The following is a 19746-nucleotide window of genomic DNA, read 5'->3' on the forward strand; positions in this document are numbered from 1 at the left end:
GTTGTGGATTGTCTTTTCATCTTCTGTAGGAAAGTGAAGTCCTCTGGGTTACAATTGACTTAGCTTTTGTTCCTTTCTGATATCTTGAGATTCTTTGAAAGTGTCCTCTTCTGCATTCTCCTCGTACCTTCCAAAGACTTGATTACTGGAGCTGGCATGTTTTTTTTTCAATGGAATAAGCACCAAAGTTGCGTTCTTTTGGTTTCTTCATCCGCACCAATCGTTTAATGCTCTTTCTGTCCATTTTGTGTTACAGACAAAAAAATCACTCATTTCTATAATTGTAGTTGTTAAACTGCCTGGCTCTCCTTACTGACAGTAGTAGAGCTTGCATTAGTTAGTGGTTAGGGATGCCACTTGTCCTGCATTCAGGAACCCAAAAGAGAGCCCACTGCAGGTCATAGTATCAGGGATGGCATAGACTCTCTCTACTGCGTAATTTTCACGATGTATATAGTATTTAAGACGTCAGTATGCAAAGAGTTCCAAATAAAATTTCAGTAGGTGTACTGAGAACTACCAGTCTCCTGTGAAGATCCTCTTAGAATCCGTTCCCTAAGAAAAATTGAACGACCACACAGTTGCTGTTGTTAAAAACTGGTTGTACATGCCAGTTCATAGTGATCCAAGTGCCCTAATAATTATGATCATGGAAGGCTAGATAATGTATTCTATGATAACACTTCATTCCTCCTTTCTGCTGTACTGTAAATAACAGGCATCTCTATTGCAGATTTTATTGGCACTCTGTTTTTTTCAACCTCAGAAGGGTCAAAGGTGGATTATTATTCGCAGGAGTTGAGCTCATGGTGTACACATCACGTATTAGTCAGAGAAGTCACTTTCAGATCAATGCCAACATCAGCGATGCTAACATTCGGAACTTTTTGGTGGGAGGCACTCCCAAGTTAAGAGGTTCTGAATCCTTCAGTCTTCTCAGTTGCATCGAAATTCTGAGACTAATCCTCTGACTGCGTTACCTGTCTGAGATAATGTTAAGTCTTGCAGGGCAGAGGATTGGCAAATTATGGAAAGTGGGAATTTAAACCTCGATAGGCCAGCACCTCATGCAATGTCGGAAAATATAACATAGCACATAAATGGTAGACAAATATAAACAATTAAAGACTGGAATGCAATATTACGGAAACTCCTACAAAAGATCAGGTACAAACAGTTAGATGTTCCATTATCCGCGAAAAGGTAGATTCTAAAACAAGGTCTCTAATGATCTATAGTCAGCCGCAGCTAGATATCAAGCCACCTCCATGAACTACATGCCACTTGACAGGGAGCGGAGGAAAGTAAGATAGACTTCCACGTCTAATAGGCAGGATTTACAAGTGTATATAGGTACTCAGGCATTGGATGTGCTAAAAATGGTCAAAAAGGATAACGGAAGGCCAGTGCACAAAAATAAAAAAAAAAGGGCTTAAATGCCGAGCTGCTAGTTGTATACCAGAGCATTGAAAATAGGGTTGTGCCATTAAATAAAAGGTAATGAATTCATCTGGAGTCATAAGTGACCATCACAAACTTCGACCATGCCTGCTTCAGCATGAGAATTGCAGGTAGAGAATTACAGCTAGCAGCAGTGTCCACCTACTCGCAGGAGAGTTGCTTCGGTAACACACCTGTTCAAGAATAACTTTTATGATGGTTGTCATTTGTCTAGCACAGGGTAGAAGATGCACCCTGAATTTGTGAGCGTTTGGGTTTCTTATGGCGGCAGTCGTTGTGCTCCTCACTTGTTAAGAACACTTTCTCCAGGAAGCAGATGGAAATATGTTTGGCAGGCATTGGCTAAAGGTAGATTTCGAAACCGGTAGTAACATTTGGTTAATCCACCAAAAGGCTGATGGCCAGGCTCTGGTTTTCAAGTACAAATTCTCAAACTTAGCCCTCGGTAGGTTGTCTTCTTGGAAGGCTGAGCATTTTACCATGGCAAAAATAAAACATTTCACCCACAGCAGAAAAGTGTCTTTGGGTGAAGTGTCTTTGAAATAACGCTGATTAGGTTGTCAACAGACTGTTGTGTTTGTGCAGGACCAAAAAATGAAGAGATGTGGATTTTTAAGATCAATGTCGCAACTAAGTTGGGTGGCCCTTCTATTTCTTCATTTCTAAGGCAGTATCAGCTGCCTTCAAAGTCACACCAACAGCAAAGATCTGTTCTAGTGATCCCAGGAACAGGATGCCAGGTATCCACCAGGTCATGGATGTAAAAACCGATTACCTGGTGAATTTGGAATATAAAACGTTTGACAGAGTCAACAGTTCCACCTTCAATCGGTGAACACAGGGAATGATTTATGAAATTTACAATTTAATTGAAGGCATCCATTTAAGTAGAAAGTCCATTGTGTCTTCTGTGAGATGGTTTGCTTAGCCGAGGGAGCCCTTGCTGCCATGCTTTTCTTTCCCCATCTTGAATGTTGCAAAGGAGAAGCAGACTGAACATTTTAACACTAAGAGCTACGACCTAAGACACTTGTAGATACTTGATCTTAATGCAAAAAGATGGTTCAAAAATTAAGTTTGCTACTAACACGATGTACACATCATATTCTCCCATGAGCACAATGGCACTACAACCAGAAGTCAAACCAGAACAGTGCTGCAAAAATCTAACAGGGCAAGTGCCCACTGGAACATGCTTTCTAACAATCTGTGAAGGGGAGATCGTCTACTTCAGAGTTGGGTGGCAAGCACTGAGCAGGTCCTCCATCAGAGCCTTCTTAAAGCAGGAAACCATCAGAAGATGAGATTCTGAACATAAATGCAGAGTGGAGGCAAAAGAATGAAGCCTGGAGTAAATAGCATTCGGCCCAAGGAGAGAAGCACTGTGTACTAAGCAGAGTTTCCTTACTCTGAGCTGCTTACGATCTATGGTTCCAGCTGGCTGCATAGGCAACAGAAGTTGTCATAAACTAGTGTAGGATGCTAGGTCCCTCCTCCAGTGCTTGCGTGGGTTGTGGCAGAAAGGGGAGAATCTTTTTCTATGTCTCATTTGATTAGAAAAAGGAGGACACCACTGAGTTAATCTGTTCCTCCGAGAGCATATACTTGTGATAGAAAGATCTATGGCTTTTGACATTGGCCAATGAGGACTGTGATAGCGCAAGTGGAACTGGCGAGGTCTCTGACTACTGCAAACAGCCTGTTCTCCTGCTTCTGTGCACCTCTCAGAAGCTTGAACTTGTTTGCAAACGGTCGTGGAAGTGATTGCACCATACAGCCAATGTAATAATGCAATCCAGAGGCCACTTAACAGTAATGTTTAAGCACAGAAGAGGGGCTCCTATGTCTGTGAACGCAGTTTCTGACTTGGAAGCGGACTGTGTGGGGTCCTTTCTTTGCTTGTCAAGTGGTAGAGCTCAATATTTTTTTTCAGAGCTTTGCGTGTCCCACACCTAGTTTTACTTCGTCCGAAGGGAATTTCGGGTTTTCATATCAATGTGAAATCTTTATCCATATTCCAGTGGAAGAACTGAGGAAAGTTTCCATAGTCTGCATGTGAGATCTGCTCTGAAAGTTTACTTGGATTGTTCCAGTGAGTAGGATTACACCCTTCAGCTCTTTAGGCTTTCTAGTGGAAATATGGTCAATCGAATAGCTTCTAAAGCATCTGTTTCCATTGAAGAGTGTCCTGAGTTAGCCTTTCTCATGCTGTAAAAGCACTTGGGTCCTTAGTTACTCTGAGCCCGCTCCAAACTGAGCAGAGGCAGCTTCTGAAGCTTCTTGTAGTTTGTGGATATGCAGGATTCACACCTGGTGCAACCCACAGGTAGTGCTTAACCACTACTCTGAATAAAAGTATGACTGCAGATACTGAGTTCTTCAATGCAGTCCAGTGTAACACACCCACATTGACCCTTTCTTGTTAAGACTTGTTGTGAAATTAGTATGAAATCAGACCATATTTTGGTTTCTGTCTCATCACTGGCAATTCAAGGATGCTCAACTAGAGGCTGTCTCCTGCCCTCTCTTCCAAATGCTGACTTTGCAGTAAAAGTTGCCATACAGTCAGACATGAAGCTCCTGCATAATCTACACTTCGGTTAGGAACAAAATCAAATTAAAGAGAATTCCTAGCTGAGAAGCGTCAGTTCTTTGAGTTCGGTGTAGTTCATTCTGTTCCTCGTAGTTTTCTATAAATCTGTTCTGGAGCGGGAGGGGGGCACTATCCACCTACCAGAAGAATTTATAGCTATTCGCCGTTAATAGAGCTGGCATTCTCTGTCTCTCTTCTCACACTTGGAGAGATCTTCCTTTTAGTGTTGCAGCCTGGGATGGAGTACGTTTACGGCCCTAAGGAGTAGGCCAATTTTCTCTAGTATAGAATGTCAGTCCTGTGACGATCACTAAACTGACACTCTCTATATTCTTTGTTTTATCATTTCATAAGCATTCCAAAGTTTTTGTTGAATACTCAGACTCCGAAAGGGTTTACAGTCTACAGTAAAAGTATAATAGTGTTGTTAAATTTTGTTATTTTTGTACTAGCCTACGTATATGTCTATTTTGTGCACAAATTACCTAGACCAGCCTTGGGTCCTGTCTGAATGCTCTGACCACCCCTGCTTGTGTCACTGGATTCAAGACTCCCTGGTCTCTGGTACTGATGCTAGTGCTAGAGGTGTTGGGCCATAAGACCAATAGGTTGGATGTTCTGTAACAAGTTGGGCCTCTAATGGTCCAATGTTGAGACAGAACAGGTAGTTTGTCACACTGACCGTTTGATCTTTCTTTTAGGGGAGTTTCCCAGGAAAAGGATGGGCAGATCTCCGCCATTGTGTCTTCAACGCAGAGCAAAATAACTCAGGTAATATGGATCCCTGACCTCTTCATTCCATATCATGCTCCACTACAGCCCTCAAACCCTGGAGTGTAAGATGCAATCATCTCAACCACCCACGCCATCTCAAACAGCCTCTATATAAGTACCTGTTGCATGTGCGTACTGCATGTACCCGAGTGTGCGACAAGTGTGAGGTGCTGTGAGCACGTCATTGATGACCAAGCACACCTTTATACTACATTGTTGTGACTGTCATCCTTTAGCACCCAGTTCAAAAGTCACCATGTACAATCCCCAATTACCCTGGCCTTCCATATTGAATGTGGCAGTAAACTAGAAATGCCTAAGCATCTTGCTTTCCTCACCCTGCACACAAAGTTGGTGGCAGAAGATAGGCTGTGATCAGCAGTACACTTTAAATATGGAAAGACTACACCTCTCCATTATAGGGTGCTCACTGCGTCATAAGCTTAGACTAGTCGTGCCTGCATGTGAGGATCCTGAAACACTTTATATATATATATATATATATATATATATATATATCTCCCACTGGTGGTCGCAATCTTCACGAAAATTTTGCAAAACATTTGACACTCACATCAGCTTGTCTGGAAAGTTTCAGGTTGGACCGTGAAGCGGGGGGTCAGACAAAAAAGGGGGGGTCCCAAAACTCGTTTGCCCCATGTTAATTTTCATAGGCGTTTGAACACAACTACAGCCCAAACCACTGAACGGAATTGCACTAAATATGTCAGAAAGGTCGATTTTGTTCTGCAGATCAAATTTTTTGTGATTTGGTGTAAATCCGTTCAGTAGTTTTAGAGATATTAACCGAAAACAACTTTGTATATATAGGGATGCGGATCCACAGTCCCATACTGTAATCTCATTTGCTGTCAACTCTTCAACCATGAGGATTTGCCATCCATCTTGGGGACTCAGCTTGCGCCAAGTCTCATAAAAAATGCTCCGGATTATTATGTTTTTAAAAAACAAGCACAGTCTCACGCTTCTTTTGAAATAAGCCCCCAGGTCCCCGGGGTATGAGAAATTATAAAAAGGAATCACATGGGGCAACCTTCCTACGGCTTATAAAAGCCCTGGGGACTGCCACCTCCCCAAGGCACTGCTTTAATGTATAAGGGGGTGCCCGCACGGCACCCCCATGCCCTGGAGACTGCCACCTTCCCAGGTAAAATCTGTATAAATAAATTTGCGGGGCTGAGCGCTTGCCTCCCCCACACCTGCACCGCAGCCCCGGGGACTGCCACCTCTCCTGGACACTTAAAAATATGTATGCAGGTGGGCCTCGCAATTCAAAGCATTTACTGTTAATGAGTGGGGGCCCGTACGGCCTCTCACCAGGGCTAACTACTAGAATGGAGGGGGACAGCACGGCACCCCTCGTGGAGCCATGGATGGCCCTGGGGGTTTCCAGGGCCGGCTACCTCCAGAGGCGCCCATCCTCGAGAGGTAACTGTTTGCTTTTGCTTGGTGGGAACTGACAGCTCCCACGAAGCAAAAGCAAACATAACTCTGCTTTCTGCAAGCAGGAGCTGTCAAACAGTACCTGCTTGCAGAGTGATTTGTTGTCATCGGTTTCCCTGCATGCAAATATGCGTGCAGGGAAAGATAAAAACAATACTCCTGCACGCAGAGAGCTGCATTGCCAGCAACTCCCTTCTTACAAGGGCAATGCCTACGCCCGCAGGAGGCGATGAGCTATCTAGTACCGCCAGAGCCTTGAGGCTCCCCCTCCAGTCCCGGGCAAAAGAGAACAAAGAGGCAAAACGATGGTCAGAAATTAGCAGAAAGATACAGAATAAAGGTCAGCAATGACCAGAAAAGGCAAGATAAAGGTGAGAAACAAGCAGAAAAAGGCAAAATAGAGAGCAGAAAGGCAAAATAAAGTTGAGAAATGGGTAGAAAGAGGCATGTTTGCAGAGTAGTTGCAAACTCGCCTCTGAGGTCTCAGCAATCCTATGGGGGACTTGTGGCAATAATAAGGGTTCTTGACCCCCAACAACCCTCAGCCTCCAAGGAGAATTCATTTCCTATCCAGTAGTGCACCAGGAGGTATGTTTGCAGAGTGGTTCAGAAAGGGGGTGCAGCGTCAAACAAGGTCTCAGCAATCCCACTGTGGGGAGCTTACTTTTGGCAACAATAGGGGTTCTTGGCCCCAAACGACCCTCGGCACCAAATCAGACTTCATCTCTCAACCAGTGGTGCGCCAGGAGGTCCGTTTGCGGAGTGGTTCAGAAAGAGGGTGAAGCGTCAAACAAGGTCTCAGCAATCCTGCTGTGGGGGGTGCTTACTTGTGGCAACATTAGGGGTTCTTGGCCACCATTGTTCCTCAGCAGTCCAGGGGACTTCATCCCCCAACCAGTAGTGCACCAGGCGGCGCGTTTGCAGAGTGATTGTGAAAGGAGATGGGGCCTCCGAGGTCTTAACAGTCAAACTGTGGAGGACTTGCTGATGGCAGCAGTAGGGGGTTCTTGTCCCCCAATGGCCCTCAGCAGCCAAGGCTACACAAACACTCACAGACCCACTGAGACACTCATGCACTCACACTCCCTCTCAAAGGTTACAGGTTATAATTAGGACATAAAATAAAACAAGCATTGGCATAGCCAATAGGTCTCGCCTTTGGTACCTTATAAGTGTTTAACCATGCAACAGTTGCATAACTAAACACTTATAAGGTCCCAAAAGCGAGACCTATTGGCTATGCCAATGCTTGTTTTAACTGCTGCAATCTATTGAAGCCTCACGGAGATCATCAAAGCGGCCGTGCAGCCGCGAAAGTGATCGCGATCAAACATCAAAGTGCGGCAGCGAAAGTGAAAGTAATCGCAGTAAAGCGCGACGCGTGCGTCCGTGCACATGCACTGTAGGTCTAGGCTGGCCTGGTAGCACTTTTTGGAGCCCTCACAAAATATCTCGCCAGACCAGCGCATGCGCTGGGTCAGGCGAGTCCTAAAAACCAAAGGCTACAGGGACGTTCTAGTTGGGGAATGGAATTTCAAAATGCTTGGAAATTAACTGTAAAAATTAGCAGGGCCATTCTAGGTATGAAATAGAATTTAAAAACCTGTAGAAATTCACTTAAAACAACAAAGGTTACAGGGATGTTATAGTTCGGCTCAGATTTCACTCTTACAAAACTATAGAAATTCAGCAGTTATAGTTCCCTGAGCTATCATAACTTACTCCTCCTCAACGAATGACCTCACATATTACATCACGCATGACATGGTCAGTGACATCACTCGTGACATCACTGATGACATTATTCACCAAAGTACTTACATCCACTCACACCCTAATACAACCTCATATACACTCACTCAATTACTCCCAACCCCATTCACAGAAGCGTGCAAGTACTCACACGCCTACTCACTGATTCATAGAGCCACTCACCCATTCAGTCAATCATACACCCACTCACACAACCAATTACCCGTACAGCCACTCATACACCCACCCACTCACCAATACAGACACTCACACATCCAGTCAGAGACATAACACACGGAGTCAGTCAACCATACAGCTCCTCACTCGCACATACAGCCAATCATAGCCACTCACTCATAGGTTTACTCACATATCCACTCACTCATACTGATACTAACACATGTACTCACTCACCAGTAGTCTGACGCAAGAAGACACTCTCCTACACAGCCACTCGCATTCACCCACTCACCCATACACCACTTATGCACCCATACAGCCACTCGTACACCCCATCACTTGCCTATAAGGCCTCTCACATACCCACTCACCCTTACACCACTGATACCCACTCACTCACTTACACAGCCACTTACCCCTACAGGCCCTCACAGCCACACACTCACCCATACAGCCACTCAGACACCTACTCACACTTAGATACACACAGTCACACACGTGTTACAAATAGTATCACTCTTTGGTAATACGCAACTATACTCGTTTAACTTCTGTAGTATTTTAGTAAATATTTTTAACACTTAAACGTTTAGAAAACACACTCACTGGATGATGTCATAAGTGATGTCACTGACCATGTCAGGAGTGATGTAATATGTGACGGCGTAACAGTGCATTGACGGGATGTAAGTTGTAGTTAGCTCAGGGAACTATAACTGCTGGATTTCTACGGTTTAGTACGAGTGAAACCTGAACTTAACTATAACGTCCATGTAAACTTTTTTGTTTGGGGCGAAAATATATATACCTCTTCTGAACCTAAGGCCGATGCTGGTCGTGTTCCTCTTAGATTGATCATGTGATGGGGTTTGGCGGTCGTCCACTGACTCTCTCACCTAGCTAGTTCTGTTCAATAAACTGAGAGTACACAGTGCTTCTGGCCTTGGGCCGAATGTTATTTACTCCAGGCTTCATTGTCCCTGCTCTGCAATTATGTTCAGAACCTTCATCTTCTGATTGTTTCCTGCTTCAAGCAGGCTCTGAAGGAGGGAGGGTGTTCTCAGTGCTTGCCACCTAGCTCTGGAGTAGACCATGATCTCCCTTTCACAGACTGCTAGCCATAGCACCTTCTTGTGGCCACTGTTAGATTTTTTGCAGCACTGTTCTGGTTCATCTTCTGGTCCTATCGCCAAGGTGTAATTCAACCCAAAGCACATTGCAGCAGTTAATGTAGAAATATGCTGGTAAAAAAAACCTGAAATCCTGCTCTAACTGCTGAGAACAATGAAGGAAAAGGTGCCTCTCGGGTCAAAAGTTCACTATGTTCAACATATACTTCAAGGAAGTCAGCAGCTTCCATTCCTCAGCATATACTGTACTGGCACTTTGCCTCACACCCTCAGTTCATTTTTACAGATCGTAATGACTGGATCGCAGAACAATTCTGAGGTTTTTGACCCTCTTTTTTTCTGAGTTTTTTTCCTTCAGAAAATAATTATTCATTCCTTCCCTCAATGGTTTTTTAAGACTTCAGCAATTTCCCTGTATTTTAACACCACATAATATTGTTTCCCCCAAAATGCCTTTAGTATTTGTGAAGTGACCCTCCTGTTGGTGAAAGAAGTCTTCTTCATATACTCATGATGTATGTTTCGTCTGCTTTCCTTACACCAACACTGTAAAAGACTATTTTTTGTGCCAGAAGATGACTAAAATGCCTAACTGATAGACTTCTAGCTGCAGATTCATTACCTTAGAACTATCCCCAGGTGTCAGACTGAATCCGGGAATTTTTCATGAGCAGTATGCCTGCCGGCAAAGGGGGGGAGGGGGTCTGGTCATCTCCGTGCGGCATCGTTGATGTCATCCACACCAGAAGTGATGTAAGCAGTGCTTTTATAGGCACCACCCCAGTGCGCTGACATCAGTTATTTTCTTTCTGTGCCAGCGCAGATCCGTAGAGGTACCCCAAGTCAATCTTTGATTGAACTTTTTTTCAGATTTTACTGCTGTCTTTTTGGAGAGATCTCCTCCTGGTGTGGCAGGGGTATCAACGGCCAGCTTCAAGCCCTGCAGTGCCTGTCATCGACAAATGTTGGTGACAAACCTGCATCTTGTTTGCCACTTGTGCCTGGAGTGCAACCATGACGCAACAACCTGCACCGATTGTAGCTGTCTACACGCCAAGGCCTAGAGGGTGCAGTCCCACGTGCTCTTTGGCGCTCGTAGTGTGATGCCGCAACGGTCTTAATCTCGATCGAGAGGAAGGTCTTGGGACAGGTCGCAGAGCCCAGGATCCTCATCGCGTTCAAAGTCGTCGTGCCATTCAGGTGAGTCCCACTAGAAAAAGAAGAGCAAGAAGTCGAAGTGGCCTTCTACTTCGCCCGTTGTGTTCCGGTCTTTAGATGAGACGAAGGATCGTAGTAATTTGAGTCCTGGCTTTGTGGATGAGCCTTGGTTGGACCCGCATCTTCCCGAGTTTTCAGGAGCCAGAGTACCCCCGCTCCACTTCCGGAGTTTTTTTAGGCCATGCACCTCCTATTTGAGCGGCTGTCCCTGCTACTTTGAGCACCATGAGTTCAGGATGGCCCCCTACTGGTTCCTCCACCAGCGAGTCCACCCGTGGCGCCATTTCGGCCCCTTGGACCCACAGATGTATCCAGACTGGTGCTGGCCGTTCCATCTCGACCTTCCCCAGCGCCAGTCCCGATCACGAAGATCCCAGAGCCCTCCGGTGAGGCGTCCCCATTCTGATCCCTGACTCTGACATGAATCCAGAGTGGCTTCTTCCAACTCCGGTGCCAACTTAAGCCATGCCTTCCAGGCTGGGGCTAGGACTCTGGAAGTATTGGAAATGTTGCATGACCCTGAAGAATCCCAGTCTTTAGATCCCAACATGGACTGGTGTGAATACTTAGCGGAGACCAATGGACTGGACACTTTCCCAGATATTGGCATGCTTTCTCCCCCTACCATGGCTACAGAGGAGGGAGCGTCGTTTGCTATGGTGGTGTGAAGGGTGAAAGAGGTCCTGGATCTTAGCCTGCCCTCAGTGGCAGTCAAGACGAATGTCTTGACAGAGGTGCTTCAGCCAGGAGTGACTCCCCTCAGAAGTGCTTCTTCCATTTAATGAAGCCCTTACATAGGTCTGGCTTGGAAGTTGGTCCAAGCCCAGCACAAGGGCTCCTCTGAACAGGACGATTTCCCACAGCCCCAGGGGACCCCAACACCCTTGCCCAACACCCTACTCCGGAGAGCTCGGTGGTCAAAGCCTCTACTTCCTGTGTGAATCTCTCCTTTTGTGGCAACCGAAGGGGCTTCCAGACGCCTCTTTCCACTTGCAGTGGCCATGGCGTGCAAGCTTCTCAGCCTTTGCGTGTGAGAGGATGTAGTACCTACAGACTCCATGAGTCGGCCCAGCCTGCAGTCGGGCCAATCTACCCACCCACAACAGCAGCTCCAAACCCCCTTTAGTTTGTCCTATTTCAATCTTGGACACCCAGTAGAAGGCAGGGTACGCCATCAGCTGCCCCACTGTAGGTCTAAACCATCAGATCAATGGGTTCTTCAAATTGTCCGAAGGGGCTACTGCCCCCATCCTCCACCCCCACCTATTGTGGCTTTAGGCTCCTGGCATGGAAAGTCGCGAAAAGAAACTGACGTCAGCGCGCTGGGGTGGCGCCAATATAGGCACCACACTTGTCACTGCCGATGCGCGGTGCCAAACGATGCCACTTACTGGCACGCAGGGGTACTGCTTACGAAACCTTTCCATATCCAGTGTGACGCCTGGAGAGTAATTCTAAGTCCAGGAATCTGCAGATAGTCTCTACCATATAACACATTACCGAAGGTAAGTAACTTGTTTGTCAAAGAGAGGGAAGGAACATGTCTGATGAAAAATTGGAAGAACTCTTTTCTGAGTAAGAAAGAAAGGGGCAGAGGAAAACACGGCACCAGATTTCTTGTGAAAAGGACTGCCATAGATGCCATGCATGAAGAGAAAGGAGTGAAAACAGCAGCATCACTGCTCCATGCACTCTCGCCCTTCTCAGGAAAATCGATCGGTCTGTCAAAACTTTCACCACTGATGTGCTCACTGTGAAAGGGCTCAATGGCGACACCTTGAGGCAAGCTCCTGATTACTACCTCTATGGTACCATCGCCCTTGATGTCTAGGCATTCCTCTTAGACAACACCGGTAGCGGAGCAAGCTATGACTCCGGCCTGGCACTGGCCCTTCACCGACCAATGATTACGGTGGTGCCACTGTACCGTCTCCACATCACCATCTTAGACGTGACTCTTGGGAATCACTCCCAGTATTGACGTCGAGACATTCAACACTCTTTGTCCATTTGGTATTTTCTGTTCACTCTGACGCAGTTATCCATATTGAAAACCCTCTTTTTCTAGTGAGACCTATACTGGTCATTGCAAAAGATCCACTACAAACACCTTTACAACCTCTGGGTGTACCACCTCTTCATTTGACAGTGACTCACTGGTCAGCACGCCACCACTCTAACCACACCTTTACCATAAGGAACACCAATTCCACTGGTTTCAAGATTATCAGATCCTACGATGCCTTGTCACCCACATACTCCTAACTGACAAAAATGCAGACAAACACCTTCCACCTATTTGAACACGTCTAGGTATCACACCTCCCATTCGTCATACACACCAACTTCACCTCCGGCATCCCCATTGCATTCATCAACTGTGAATGATCTCTTGATATTCCAAGATGTTCTTATTAGAGGTGCGGGAAGGTTTAATATCCAAATAGAAATCTCTCACACCACAGTCTGTCATTAGGGACACTTTACAATACAAAGGCTCTCCAAGACCTTTCCTTCCTTTATTACCAGGTTGCACCAAGTTGGCAGAGAAGTTACCACGAGCCACTAAATATTGGCCACTCAACCCCCTCTTAAGAAATACAAACCTGAATGGCGAGATCCTCTATTTCTTCGATAAGAGGCAAAGCCTGACTGTTCTAGTCTCTGCTATCTTTAAAAAGCGTCCATCTGCGTCAGATACATCAGTACCACCAGAAAAAAAAGCAAAAAGATATATTAAGTGTGTATGAAAGTCTGGAGACCTGCAGCTACAGCCCTAAAATGAGCCGGTGACTCTGCAATTCTCAGCAGGTGTTGTAGAACACTGTGGAAATCTTTGCTTATGTTGGCAGAACCTATTCTAATCTCTCTCTCTGGCTCCTTGTTTTAGAGCTTTGAGATGATGCCAAATTTCAGAAAGGGATCGGCGCAACGTTGACTTGTGCCACAGACCCGTCACCCATATCAAAATGCTTTATCCTAATTAAACTGGGCTTGCTTTTTCTAATTATGGGATATGATTTTTGATCCCTTTATGTACATGTGTGTATCGCACTGAGGAGAACACCGAGCAAATTTGACACTGGCACTTTTTTATTATTTGATTATCTTTTCATTAAAATCAGATTTTGTTATAACTCTTATTTTACGTGTATATTAGGGACCTCTATTCATTCACCTACTTTACTAACCTGGGTGACTAGTGACTCGTTCGTCCCTTGTGTGCTGCTACATCAGAAAGATAAGTTATCTTTTTGTACATTATGATCCTCTACGAAAATGATTAACTGTTGTGGATTGGATTGTATCCTGCATTACGTGTTTCCAGTTAGTTAAACCAGATTGGTCGCACACTGCTACACCTACCAGGCGTGTTCCCCCAATGAAAATGGTCCCTGAAGGTCAGCGTCGGCGGATACACCTATGCTCGAGTGTGAATGCAAGTATGCGTGGCGTGTGCCATCCCTGGACACGTGTTTCGAGGTAGTTGCCTCTCGTCAGCAGGGAGTAGGAAAATGTGTGGGGTTGCTGTGTAAGCTGCTAAAATCGTTATCAGGTCTAGTACCTCTCGTAGCGCGCAGGTGCGTAACCATGAGTCCGTCGACTCCACCGGCTCAAGGGAGCCTGAATATAAAGTTAAACCAGATTGGTCGCACACTGCTACACCTACCAGGCGTGTTCCCCCAATGAAAATGGTCCCTGAAGGTCAGCGTCGGCGGATACACCTATGCTCGAGTGTGAATGCAAGTATGCGTGGCGTGTGCCATCCCTGGACACGTGTTTCGAGGTAGTTGCCTCTCGTCAGCAGGGAGTAGGAAAATGTGTGGGGTTGCTGTGTAAGCTGCTAAAATCGTTATCAGGTCTAGTACCTCTCGTAGCGCGCAGGTGCGTAACCATGAGTCCGTCGACTCCACCGGCTCAAGGGAGCCTGAATATAAAGTTAAACCAGATTGGTCGCACACTGCTACACCTACCAGGCGTGTTCCCCCAATGAAAATGGTCCCTGAAGGTCAGCGTCGGCGGATACACCTATGCTCGAGTGTGAATGCAAGTATGCGTGGCGTGTGCCATCCCTGGACACGTGTTTCGAGGTAGTTGCCTCTCGTCAGCAGGGAGTAGGAAAATGTGTGGGGTTGCTGTGTAAGCTGCTAAAATCGTTATCAGGTCTAGTACCTCTCGTAGCGCGCAGGTGCGTAACCATGAGTCCGTCGACTCCACCGGCTCAAGGGAGCCTGAATATAAAGTTAAACCAGATTGGTCGCACACTGCTACACCTACCAGGCGTGTTCCCCCAGTGTTTCCAGTTAGCACAACAGCATCTATCTGTTTACCCAAAGAGCACTCCACTGGACGAAAAGTAGCATCTGCCACTTGGATCAGCTGCGGTCCTCTCACGGAAATAGGTCATTCAGCTAAATCCATTCATACGTTCATTAAACAGTTCTGTTGATGGAAACATATTAGTGAGTCAGGCAAATCTACTTCATTTATTTAATTAACCTACCCAAAGTTTATTGCATCTATGCCTTACTTGGAAACCGCTTTCTCCTTACACTGACAACCTCGCAGCGGGGTATGCTTGTTTATAGTTCTCAGTGAGAATACAGTGATGCAGAAGGCTAGGTCACTTGGAATCTTAGTCCTGCATTGTAGGTATCCTCACTGATGTCATAAACAACCTTCCTCCCCCGATGAATTCTTTCTACTCATCATTCCCTACACGACGTCAAATTCTCCCATTCAAAAAGACCTGCCAGTGCAGTGCATGCTGGGTAACGGAAGCGGTTGGCTTAAAGTTTCACTGTCTGCGGAATACAGCTCGTGCTCTTTGGACCTCACAAGCATCCTTACCCCTTCATTTTTCTCTGCAGTTTAGGCAGGAGTTCAGATTCACTTAACCATATAGCATATTTCTACACTCCATTCTGCACTGCGTTTTGGGTTTAATTACTATACTGCAGTTTTCTACAGAAAAATACAGTTAACACTGGCCCACTGTAAACCTATGGACCTGCCAGTGAAACTTCTACATCGGGGTGTCTACCTCTGACGTTAAAAGAATATCTGAAGGGACTGTTCTGCATTCATGACTTGAGTGGAAAATACCTATGATGCAGAACCAGGATTAGAAGTAACATTTCCGTCTTGCACCTTGGCAGCAAGGGTAGAGGGCAGTTCTGAACACAGGAAAGTGTTGGTAGTAAATTCTACTGTGGATGTTTGATGAAATGAGATTCATGGTTGCAGAGCAAATGCTGTGCCTGAAAGGACTACTACAGGCCGCTTTCAATATTGCCATTACTTGTAGTGGTGCATTTTAAAGTGAGTCATGTAAATGAATACGTCTTTAAGGGGCAGACAGTGTCACAGACTCCGTTTGATTCAATAATACTGAGCCTGTGATTGGAGTTGGACCATGGATGAGGAACGCCCCGATGCTAGCTTTCCTAGTACTTAGGACGCTTTCTTGCCTTGTGGTCAGGGCTCAGTGCAGTACTTGAGAACCTGTGTTCCTCTTCTGGAGCACAAACAGTACCTCGGTATCTGTCGCCTCCATATAAATGTCAGTGCAGGTTATTGTTTCACTCTTTACAATTGATCAGTTCGCTAGATGGCTGCTTTAGTAGCAATTTGCCATTTTAAAGATGCAATTACCGTTGAAAGTATAGTCTGTAAATTTTGTAGTGTCACTTTCCAGTGTGTGGACTGTAATTGATTCGCTGGCAGAAGTAGAGCAAGTGTCTACAGTAATGGTTTGAAGCATATGGAGACAGGGCGCTCTTTTTTAAAAATCAAAATCTGAGAATGATTCTGCTGTGTCCTGACATACTGTGGGTGATCAGGGCTTTCAGGGTACATGATGCTGGTGGCACACACATGCTTCATGGACATCAGTTTAGACCCAAGCATCCCTTCTGCCAGGACTAGTGTAGGCTCTCTCCTCTCCCTCCCCTCACATCTAGAGGCTAGTGAATCCATCCTGTCCTACCGCTTCGTGTGGCCCGCAGGGGATGGCATGATCATCCTGATGAGGGAAAGTCCAGGGAGAACTTTTAGCGAGCCTTGGAGGTCATTATGACTAGGTTTCCTAACAATCCCAGGGTTTTAGTTGCCAAGTGCGCCACCTGCTGCAGCATTCCCACACCCCCAAAGTGCACCACCTGCTGCAGCATTCCCCCCGTGCACCGCCTGCTGCAGCATTCCCCCCAGTGCACCGCCTGCTGCAGCATTCTCCCCCAGTGCACCGCCTGCTGCAGCATTCCCCCAGTGCACCGCCTGCTGCAGCATTCCCCCAGTGCACCGCCTGCTGCAGCATTCCCCCAGTGCACCGCCTGCTGCAGCATTCCCCCAGTGCACCGCCTGCTGCAGCATTCCCCCCAGTGCACCGCCTGCTGCAGCATTCCCCCCAGTGCACCGCCTGCTGCAGCATTCCCCCCAGTGCACCGCCTGCTGCAGCATTCCCCCAGTGCACCGCCTGCTACAGCATTCCCCCCAAGTGCACCGCCTGCTGCAGCAGCCCTCCCCCAATGTGTGCCACCTGCTGCAGCATCCCCCCACCACTTGATTTACAGGCCTTGCTGCCTGCATCCCCTGCCACATCTGCTTCCATGTGTCACTGCTTTTGGCAGCTTTCGATTCTGCCTTGTAGCTTTCTAACTCCCCAATGGTTTCACAGCCTCTTGATCACTTCAATCCGTTTTTCTGCTTCCATCATACCTTCCGCCTGCTGGTTTACAGTGTCTGCTAGAGCCACTTCTGGAATTCCCCCTCACATGCTTCGGCCACCCAATGCCCTGGCTCCTCCATCCTTCCTCAACCTCACAATCACTTTCTTCCATTCCCTCTTGTTTTACCTCCTGCTGCCCCTCTCTATTCTGGTTACTACTCCACCTCTCCCTGCTCCAGCAGTCTTCCAGTCTTTCGAGAGCAACAGTTGCATTCAAAATGCCTCCCCCGCCTTTTTCCCCTTCCTGAATCTCATTACCCAGCTGCTTAAGCCACCTTCTTATACTACATTCCTTGTAACTGCGCCCTGTGTTGTGTCCCTGCTTCACTGCTCTGATATTTGGACTCCAAGGGCCACCATACATACCTTGTAAAGTGTCGATGAAGCTTCTCACGACAGTCACATGCCAGTTCAATAGCATGTGGGTTTCTCTTCTTCCTCTTTGGCTCGGTGCTTCCAAGCAGAATTAGTTGCTACTGACACCAGACATTTTCTGAGCTCGCATAAATAATGTGCAGAGTTAGAAGTGTGCAGTGATCATAGCTACTTACCACACATTTTGTAAAATTACCCAGTTTTAAGACAGCTGAAGGTATCCGTTTGTTTTGCAGTTCTACCCTGTCGGGTGGAAATGTATTTAATTGTATTTCTAGTTTGGCATGGACAGCTTGAGTAAATATCCTGTTACTTTAGAGCAGCTCTTGGACAGTGTGAGCAGAGTTTTAAGAGGCCACCATCGCCAAGGACACAAGGTCTAGGTAGTACAAATAAACGTCCCGAAGCACTACCACTGACATTTTCCAGCATACTGACCTTTGCGCATGTGTGTGCAGTTGTACAAGAAATTATTGATGCACAAGGAGAGCGGTTTGTGGTACTGCGGTGTGCACCTCCGAGGGAGTGATAATGGAGTGAGTATGTGCTGGCTTCTACTGGGCAAGAATTCTCTTGATCTCCTCTGTAACTGGAATGGAGATGCTTGCGTTATAGCACTGGTGGCGAGGGCTAGCCCTTCGTGCCACGCTGTCATTCTGGAGCTTTCTAGATGGCGTTTTATAGAACCCATGAGGCAAGATTGCTACCCACCATTATTTTGTATAATAGGGTGGTTGACCATCCGGTGCTCTGATTTGTGCTCAGCAGATTTGAAAGTTAAGAGGGCACACTTGTGGTGGTGTGACCTCCATTTAATGACCAAATAGCAAAGATGATCCTGTTCAGTAAAGGACTGCCTCAACCAGATTAAGACTTTGTGTTCTGTGAGACAAGAGTGTGGGGCTCTGGGCCATAGTGTTTCTTCGATGACTACTTCTTATGGTGGCATGTGTGTGAGTGTTTGAGGCAGCAGTACCCTTGCTTGCTCATTCGTCGCCTGTCCAGTATGAGTGCGGCAGTGTCTGTAGTTGGGGATGAAGCTCAGCCATCAGCTATTTCTGACACAAGTGTCTGGCTGAGAGAAATGAGTACCCGGGTGTGTTGCACAGCATAGAACCGCCCCATTCGCTTCCTGAGAATAATGTCTGGGATGTTAAGCAGGTTCCCGGAAGTATGAAACTGTGCACGCAAGCATGCTGGCATTGGTGTCTGAGGATAAGCAGGTACCCAGCGTTGTAGAGCTGTGCAAGAGAGTATTCTGGCACTGAAGTCTGTGATATTAAGCAAGTGTCTGGCAGTACAGAGCTGTGCACAAGAGTGTGATGATATTGGTGCCTGATAATAAGCAAGTGTCTGGCGGTACACATTTGTGCCCAAGTGCATGCTTGCATTGGTGTCTGGTGTTAAACAGGTTCCCGGCAGCGCATGCTACTGGTGTCTAATGTTAAGCAGGTCCCCCTGTAGTGCATTCTGGCATTTGTCTGATGTTAAGCAGGCGCCAAGCAGTGCATGCTTTCACTGGTGTCTAATGTTAAGCAGGTGCAAAAAGAACAATTGATGAACAGAATGCTTAACCATGTCAAATATTCACCCCAGTACAGAGATCTGGGCCTAAATACATCCGTTTTTTACTCCCCATGCCATTCTAGTTCAAACGCAGCCATATGCAAATCAGTCTGGACCCTGCTTTCCATGGAACAGTCCAGTCCGAACTGCCATGCCAGGTCCTCCCTGAACCGGAAACAAGCATCCTGGGACTGGTTTCGGGGTATCACCCCTCATCAGCCAGACTAGCTCTGCTCCAGTGGTAAAGAGAGCACAGGATCCACGTCTGGGCATACCAGTCCCACTCAGGGTGACAAATGCAAACAGAACAATTGATGGACAGAATGCTGAACAATGTCAAACATTCATGAGATCTGGGTCTAAATCCATCACTTGTTTTGCTCCCCATGCCATTCCAGTTTAAACCCAGTCATATGCAAATTAGTCTTGACCCTCTGCCCAATGGGAACAGTCCAGCTCGAACTGCCAGGCCAGGTCCCTCTCTGGACCGGAAACAAGCATCCTGG

The 19746-nt window shown here is 46.5% G+C and overlaps 1 protein-coding gene across 5 annotated transcripts in view; it reads left to right on the forward strand.

The window, feature by feature from the left end:
* Window positions 1-19746, forward strand: part of SFSWAP (splicing factor SWAP) — a 628330-nt gene that overhangs the window by 552187 nt on the left and 56397 nt on the right. For 3 of the 5 annotated variants that reach the window (XM_085632760.1, XM_085632761.1, XM_085632764.1), the window contains exon 17: window positions 4756-4825. The exons of the other annotated variants lie outside the window; for them this stretch is intronic. In XM_085632760.1, coding sequence (XP_085488886.1) covers window positions 4756-4825 — 70 coding nt within the window. The remainder of the gene's footprint in view (window positions 1-4755; window positions 4826-19746) is intronic. 5 annotated transcript variants of the gene reach the window in all.

This window comes from Triturus cristatus, chromosome 11 (assembly GCF_964204655.1).
Source record: "Triturus cristatus chromosome 11, aTriCri1.1, whole genome shotgun sequence".
In the NCBI taxonomy this organism is placed as follows: Eukaryota; Metazoa; Chordata; class Amphibia; order Caudata; family Salamandridae; genus Triturus; species Triturus cristatus.